General features: G+C 43.5%; 2 protein-coding genes across 2 annotated transcripts in view; one reads left to right on the plus strand and one right to left on the minus strand.

Annotated features, from left to right (window-relative positions):
- The window catches only part of LOC310854421 (gamma-aminobutyric acid receptor subunit beta-3-like), a gene marked incomplete at both ends in the record, with an annotated part of 123,562 nt that overhangs the window by 112,762 nt on the left and 2,329 nt on the right, over nt 1–8,471 (minus strand). The window lies entirely within an intron of this gene.
- Nucleotides 1–8,471, plus strand: part of gabra5 (gamma-aminobutyric acid type A receptor subunit alpha5) — a 54,558-nt gene that overhangs the window by 29,881 nt on the left and 16,206 nt on the right. The window contains exon 6 of the mRNA XM_083759061.1: nt 1,123–1,266. Coding sequence (XP_083615187.1) covers nt 1,123–1,266 — 144 coding nt within the window. The remainder of the gene's footprint in view (nt 1–1,122; nt 1,267–8,471) is intronic.

Here is an 8,471-nt window from a genome sequence, read left to right on the forward strand (position 1 = left end):
GAGAGAGAAAGAGAGGGAGACAGATATGACTTGAAATATGTTATGTGTGTGAGAGTCTTCTCTCTCTTAGACCTAACAGAAACGGAAGGAGTCGAAAACAAATATTCAGAAATAGTTTTTTTTATAGCCTGGTTTCATAGCTTCAAATTGACATTGGTTTCTCAATTTGACCCACCAGTTTTGGAGATATGGCTTATAGAGTAATGTCTAGCTACATGTTTAAGTGTATATTTCACATTTGCATGTCAATTTCAGCCCCCCCCCCGCAGAAGCATATATTTGAGTTAAAAATGTTCGCTCTGAAATACTATATTCAAAGATTTGCGCCACAATTTCTCGATTTTTCTAAAAATAGAAGATCTACAAGCTCGTAGCGCGGCACTCGGTGCCGTGCTATGAAATAATTTAGAGCCGAAAGCAGTTGACTTGCTTATATGTTGTAAAAAATAAGTGCAGACGTGATTCATAAAATATCAGACAGAAAGACAGAAAGACTGGCTTTCTAAATGAACACCATTAACAACAGTTGTACAATACGCCTAATGAGACGCTCTGTAGACGTACATCTAGACGGAGATCTCTTCCACATACTGTCCCACTCTCTCCGACAGAACAGTGGGCGTATCCTCCCTGACTCACTCATGTAGGTGGGGTGACGTCACCCCAGGCTCTGCTTGCATGCAGGCACAGACACAGCGGAGCTAAATGACGACTGATGAGAACAGTTTGGGGAACCGTTAATAAAAGAAAACGATGGAACCGGCTCCGGATCCGGGTCTGAAATGGACCCGGTTCCGAATCCCAAACCCTAGCCTTGATGCCGTCGTAATGACTGTTTTTACACAGTCATTATTGGCTATTTGAAAATAGCCAATCTACAAGCCCACAATGCGTCGCAGCGTGATGGCGTTGTGAGCTTGTAGATCTGCAATTTTCAGCATGCAACTAATTGTAAAATGACTTACTGGATCTCTTGTCCACTAGACCCTTCCTAACATTTTAGTCTAGTTTTTATTTGTTGACGAACTTGTCAATACATTTAGCTTAGTTTTAGTCACCATAGCTTAGTTCTCATGTAGTTTCCATTTAGTTTTCATCAGTGTCTGTGTCTCTGTCCCTCAGATGCGTACCCAGTGTCAGAGGTGGTCTACACGTGGACCCAGGGGGCCGCCAAGTCAGTGGTGGTAGCGGAGGACGGCTCCAGGCTCAACCAGTACCACCTCGTGGGGCAAACCGCCGGGACGGAGGACATAAGCACAAGCAGAGGTACAAAATAAAATAGTGAGTTAAATAGATTCGAAACAAAGAAAATACTAGATTTGACTGCTGATGCTATCTTTCCTCTTGTGTTGAAGACCATCGTTTCTCAAACCCTTTTCATGTCGAGGACTCCCATTTTGAGAACGACTTGTCTAAGAAAGACACATGCTGATAGCAGAAGAGAGAGACACAGAGAGAGAGAGTGCGTGCGTGCGTGCGTGCGGGACTCATAATCTCACACTACAGCACAAAATAAGAGTGAATGGCCTCACACACCACCAGCTGTCACCAACTGTACACAGTACATCCATAGTAAACTCCAGAGTTGTACTCTGAGAGAGTACAAATGGACTTATAGTATTCACGTGCACACTCTCAAAGTTAAATGAACACTGTGTATCTGCGCATTCTGAGCTCGCGGCGTTGCCAAAACCAAATGAAAACCTGGAAACTCACCACATTTCAAGTAACAAACAAGAAAATAAATATTGCCGCTACTGCTATGCCCTAATATTGTCCAGGGGAGCATCAACATGTAACCTGAGGACGATTCTACAAATGTCTTCTAAATCATGACAGTTTTCTGAAAAACCCTATGTTTCTACCTGTATGTCAGTCGTTTTCAGGACCCCTAGAATTATATGTATTTGGCCGCGGACCCCCATCTGAAAATATGTTGTTCCAGGGACCCTCCAGAAGCAAAGATTTGAGTTAAAAACGTTCGCTCTGAAAGAATATATATTCAAAGATTTGCGCCACATTTTCACGATTTTTCAAAAATAGCAGACCTACAAGCTCACTCTGTGCCGCACTATGAGCTTGTAGATCTGCTATTTTTCAATAGCTAAAGGGCCCTTGCCAACACGCTCAGACTTGCTCATTAACACATTTACAGCTATCGATGCGATCCGATCAAAACATGGATTAAAAAATATAAATCCTAGAAAACGTAGGCTACGCTGTTGGCGGGCTGCCAGACAAAGGTTAATCTACGCTTTCTATGCTTCTGGCAGGCTCCGTGTTAGAAAATAGTGACCAATAATGCATTTGTTTCTATGTCAACAAATATGTTATAACATTTTTGTATTGATGTTTTATGGTCAGGATTCACCAGGAGCCTGGAGGGCTTGTTTCCATTAAAATAATGAATATAAATATTTTCGGGAAATCTCTATGGGAAAAATAAAAACATCTGTGGAGCCACAAAGGGGTTACTGTTTTGCCCTATTGTCTGTTTGCCCATACCGTAGTGACATGGCCGCCATAGATAGAGTATTAATGGATTGTTCAAATTAAACAATCGATTATTGATTGTTCATAATCAATTGGAGGGACTTTGAATAACTGTTGCGTGTGTGGAGGACCGATGTGCTGTGAAATCCTCTAGTCTAGTCAATTCAATTCAATTCAATTCAATTCAATTCAATTCAATTCAATTCAATTCAATTCAATTCAATTACGAGCTACTAACTACGAGCTTGTAGGTTTGCTATTTTTGAAAAACCGTGAAAATGTAGAGCACATCTTTGAATTTATACAGTATTCTTTAAGAGCGAACGTTAAAATATTACGTATTCAAAGTAAAGTACTATCTTTTTATATCAATGTGTTGCTACAATATAGTATACATTTTGTCCATTTTCCACCAAAATGCAAAGGTATAGTGAAAATAGCAGATCTACAATTTCATCGCATCGCCACACTTTAGAGCTTTAGATTTGCTGTAGTGCAGTTTTGATTTCGTCGACTAAAATTAAGACTGACACGCTGCGACGCGTTGTGAGCTTGTAGATCGGCTATTTTCAGAAAGTGACCTTTGACCCCCAGGGGACCCCGGCCAACTAAATCGACACTTGATTTTGCGATGCATATGCACGCACGCATGCACACATGTACATACGCACACACACACACACACACACACACACACACACACACGCACATGCACATGCACACACGCACACGCACGCACACACGCACGCACGCACGACACACACACACACACACACACACACACACACACACACACACACACACACACACACACACACACACACACACACACATACACACACAGGGCTGAGCCCTCAGGGTTAATCTTCAGTCAACTGCCCATCAGCTTTTGCATAAGTAGATGATGTCACTGGTCGGCTGGGGATTGGTCGGTTGGTTCATGGGCTCTCCCCGGCTTGCTAGACTTGACTGTCGGTATTGTGTGTGTGTGTGTGTGTGTGTGTGTGTGTGTGTGTGTGTGTGTGTGTGTGTGTGTGTGTGTGTGTGTGTGTGTGTGTGTGTGTGAGGGTGCGCGTGCGCGTGTGTGTAATGTTTGTATTACAATTGTGAGGACCAAATGGCACCCATAGTAGAATTTGAAAAACGGATATGGTGCAGGAGTTGTTTCTAGAGATTGTTTTGTAGAATTCTAAGAAAAGGTTCAGGCTGTGGTTAGGATTAAACATCCAGAGGTCATGTTTAGGGATCAGAGATTAAAGTAATGTCTGATTTACACTTCGCTCCGTGCCACGTGTGTGTCGTTCACCGAGCAAGCTTGTTAGATTTGCTATTTTCCGGCTTATAGTCTTCTGGTTAAAAAAAACATCTAAATGGCATTCATAAAATGCACCGTTCCTGAAACGTTTGGTGTCCTCACAAGTATAGCATTACAAACATGTTGCGTGTGTGTTGGTACGCGTGTGTGAGTATATAGGGATTGGATTGGTCCAAGCCGCGGCACATACATACAAGGGGAGGGGGAGGGAAGTGAATAGACTGAAAGGCATCTGCTTAATACCCTTATGTAAAATGGAACTGCACCCACCCCCCCACACACAAACACACACACACGGAAATGCTATGAAAAACTACGGACCCCCGTCCTTATTTTGTACGACACTGGTATTCCCAACCTGTGGGCTGGGGGCTGGGACACTGAATAATTATGATATGATAATATATATTCAAAGATTTGCACTACATTTTCACGATTTTTCAAAAAATAGCAGATCTACAAGCTCATAGCGCGGCACTCGGTGCTTTAGCTATTTCTCAATAGCTAAAGCATAACATAACGCTTAAAACACCAACAGGGGTTCCCGTTAATCCAGAGCGATTTACAATAAGCAAGAACAAAAAACATGGTAATACATCAAAACATAAAAAAGTCATCATGAATCCTACGCTAAGCTTAAGAACCTAACAGTGGAATATCTATCTAAGGAAAACTATACACTATAGAGTGCTATGTCTACACAACATGCTATTTAAGTTACATAAGTTGAGCCTATGCATTATGCCTGTAGGATGTTGAGGCCAGCAAGTATGCAGCAAGTGCTGTGGGCTAAGATGGAGTCTGAAGAGGTGCGTTTTCAGACTGCGGCGGAAGATTGGGAGTGAATCTGCGGTTCTGATTGTAAAGGGAAGTGCATTCCATTGTTTTGGAGCCAGAAGGGAGAAGAGTTTGGGACGTCTGGAGCGCTGTCCCGGCGTTTTTAGCGAAGGTACTTCCAGCTTCCCTCTGAAACCTCCCCCCGCCTGTTCTTTCTGGTTGACTGCTTGGCTCAAGCACTCAGGGGTTGATTGACTGGTTTCCTTATTGGTATGTGGTATAGGCAGCAGCCCTGCCTGTCTTGGTTTAGAACTGGTTAGCTGGCTGGATGCACAGTAGAGATTGACCCAGGCTACGGTGGTCTCAGGCCCGTGGTTGCCCTGGCTGGCTGCTAAACTGTGAAGGCCCCCAGAGTGACTTCCCACTTACATAAGCCACTTGAACCATAACATCCATATTGTGGGAATGTGACATTGACATTCAATGAAAATACAGTAGCCTCTACGAGCATGGCTGCTTTAATGGAAGGACTATATAGGTGCTGCAACCTTGGGGGGGGGAGAGTGAAAGAAAGACTCCTACTGTGGAGAAAAAAAACATTGAAATATTGAAAATAATTGTCTGCTGAAGAACTGGTCAAGCCTCCCCCAATAAAAGATACTCCGGGGGACTCTAGTCATCAAAGTATAGGGTTTAAGTGTTTATAGTCTATCCTATACATGTAGCGGCTGTAGCCTATACTCTCAGCCAACCAGACACTCCATTCAGGAGTGGTGGATTATAATGGCCCTCCTAAAGGTCTCACTGAGGTTTGTTGGGCTTTCTCCTCACGGAGGACACAGGCTGGGGCGCTAAGTATGATGACCCCTATAAGTCCCAAAAGTCAGTAAAGTGAAAGTAATACAAGGGCAAAAGTCTGAATCCCTGCCAATGAACAGATAATGGTAGCTGGTGTTATCAAGAGAAAGCGAGCCAGAGGGCGTCTTTTACAAGGTGTCTTTACTTTGATTACAATCCTAGAGCCGCCGGTGAGAATAAGCATCCTATGAATGTTCGGTTCATACTGTAGGTGCAGACGGGAATGTTTTGACTCTTGAATCAACTAATCTGAATTATCATCACCGTGTGGTGCTGCACTGTGACGCTGTGATTTTCGGGTTTTTTTTCATGTCTTATGAAAGCAGGGAATCATAGATTCAAATTGACATAATTGGTTGTTCAGTTTGACCCACCAGTTTTTTGGAGATGTGCAGAAAAACAGCGAGTTGAGAAAACAGGCTTGAAAGGTTCACTTCTGTGGTCTCTAACATTACACCTAGCTACATGTTTAAGCGTTTATTTCATCTGCACAGGCCCGAAATATACTGCAGTTCTACAGCCCGAACCCGGTCCGAAGCCCGACACCTTTTCTAACATGCGCTTTCACTGCCGCGCGCAGCAGCCTGCACTGGTCATTATGACTCGATCTGTCAGATGCGCTCTGTCTGCTCTGCTCTCGCGCTGATGAAAAACATTAACCACAATAATAAGTCTGCAAAACGAACTAGATCCTCTGTTGAAGTGGCAATTCTAAATGCATTCGTGACTGCTTGTGGAGCTCAGTCATCTCCGACCAACAAATCGACGATTGGCGACAGTGTGTGTGTGTGTGTGTGTGTGCGTGCGTGCGTGCGTGCGTGCGTGTGCGCGCGTGCATGAGAGACACCACTCAGATGTAGCGCAACTGCAAAGGAGCAGAGCTTATAGTGCAAAGTGCAGAACAGGAGAGACTGTGCAGATCTTGCAATGCAACGTGAAACACTTTCTCGCTACATTTTAGGATTGCGCTGGCTTTCTACATCACACGGCAGGCAGAGACCTCCTCCGTGCAACCCCAAGCAATTAAGGGCCGATACAGCGAGCCGGTGTTTGCACCCAGCGGTGGCCCTGCTGTGTTGACTCGCCACCGATATCAGAGTCTGACACCGACACGGGGAGAATCATGGCAGTCGCAGTCTGGGCTCGGTGGGGAAATACATGGACGTACTTGACATGAAAACGTTTGAGAACCATGGTTTAAACAAGATTAGGAAACTCTAATCTACACTTCAAGAACCAACCCTCAAAGAACGCAGGGCAATATTTAAAAGAGACTTTACAGGAAAAACAAGCCCCAAAAGTCCGTTTGAAACGAGAGAGAGAGAAAGAGAAACAAGTGATGATTTATTCAATAGTTTTCAGAATGTGTCCCAAATGTGTCACAAATGAAATGAAATAAAAAGTGAAATTACTCCTTTTTGTTCGTGAGTAATGAGCCCAACACTGTCCCTGAGAGTCTGCACGTTGCAGACGCATCACGGAGACGATAACAGCTAAGCAACGTAAGCGTCAACACTAATGCCAGCACGGTAGAAAACAATTGCCTATAGAGGTGAGGTCTCCCTTTTAAAAGCATTTGAACACTGGACTAATGAATGTGTGTCGTTATATCTCGTCACTGTCGGGTGGAAATGCGTTCAAAGTGTATTTAGTTCTTAAATTTGGAGGCGGTTTAATATTGACACCCGTTTGTTTTGATGCATTTCAATTAAAAAATAGCAGACCTACAAGCTCGTAGCGCGCCACTCGGTGGCGCGCTATGAGCTTGTGGATCTGCTATTTTTCAGTAGCTAAAGCAAAACCCTTAACCCTGCAGGAATGGAACCCCTTTTGGTGTTTTTTAAGCCTCGTGTTATACTTTGGCTATTGAAAAATAGCAGATCTGCAAGCTCATCTGAAAACGGTCATGATCTAGAAGACATTTAGTAGAATCAGTTCCCAGGTCTAAATGGGTTAATAATAGATATGTAACTCTGAGAGTTATGTGGGTCGTGGAAATGAAACCCCTGTTTTATAGAGAGACCGACCTTCACACTGTGAATGAGTCAGTTGCAACTGAAGTAGGGTTATGTTTTTTTTTACAAATTGAGTTATATAAAGTTCTCAATAAAGTATAGCTTTTGGAGCAGATGAGTGTGCCGGTTCTTTTCTCTTTTTCTGATGCTACTTTTGAACCCAGCACCTCTACCAAGTGATGTGCGTATTCTATTAGTTATTTTTTTTTACAAATTTAACCCTTGGTTCATCATTCATAGTCAAAAATAGCATCCAAAACCATAGAAACAAACGTAGCTGCTTTTGTGTCAAACACTGAAGACTAAATTAGATTTGTTGATTTTCTATTTTGAGCTTTTGTTTTCTAATATTTTTTATCCCACAATTTTGCAACCCATTTTTTCACCCAGTGAGCGGACGGAGCGGACTGACCTCATGCTTCCTTCTATGCATGAGGAGTCCAAGCTGCTTCTTTTCACCTGACGGGGGGAGTTTCAACGGCCGGACGTAGCGCGTGGAAGGAACACGTTATTCCGACCAGTTCCTTTCCCCTCCATCCGGCGCCCCGGCTGGCCTTGGGGATGTGCTTTTTGTCTTTTGTGACAGATAATAGCCGTTTGTATCCCACCATTATTTGGGAAATACGGTACACCTATAGAATTATAATTTCAGAGCTGCCAGCTGAGAAGCACGCACGTTTCTTCAACCTTTTTGGCAATTCAAAGAGGGTGCATCTTTGGTCACACAGGACAATACAATCACCTCCAATGAAGTGAAACAACCATGTTCAATCTGCGACAACGCTGCACATCACATCTGTCTCTCCAAGTAGGCTAGAACTAAATCCACAAATTATTTTCACCATTTCACCCCTGACCTCTGATAAGGAGAACAAATTGTCCACTATCATCATCATCATCATCATCTCTCTGCTTCTCTTCTCCTAAACTTCTTCATCCGCCCACGCTATACTTTCTCTGCCGTTGCTGGTCATCCGCGACCACATCGGGGTTTGATATGAGCTGCTCTCTCT

Source organism: Protomyctophum parallelum (assembly GCF_964188405.1).
Source record: "Protomyctophum parallelum genome assembly, chromosome: 23".
NCBI lineage: Eukaryota > Metazoa > Chordata > Actinopteri > Myctophiformes > Myctophidae > Protomyctophum > Protomyctophum parallelum.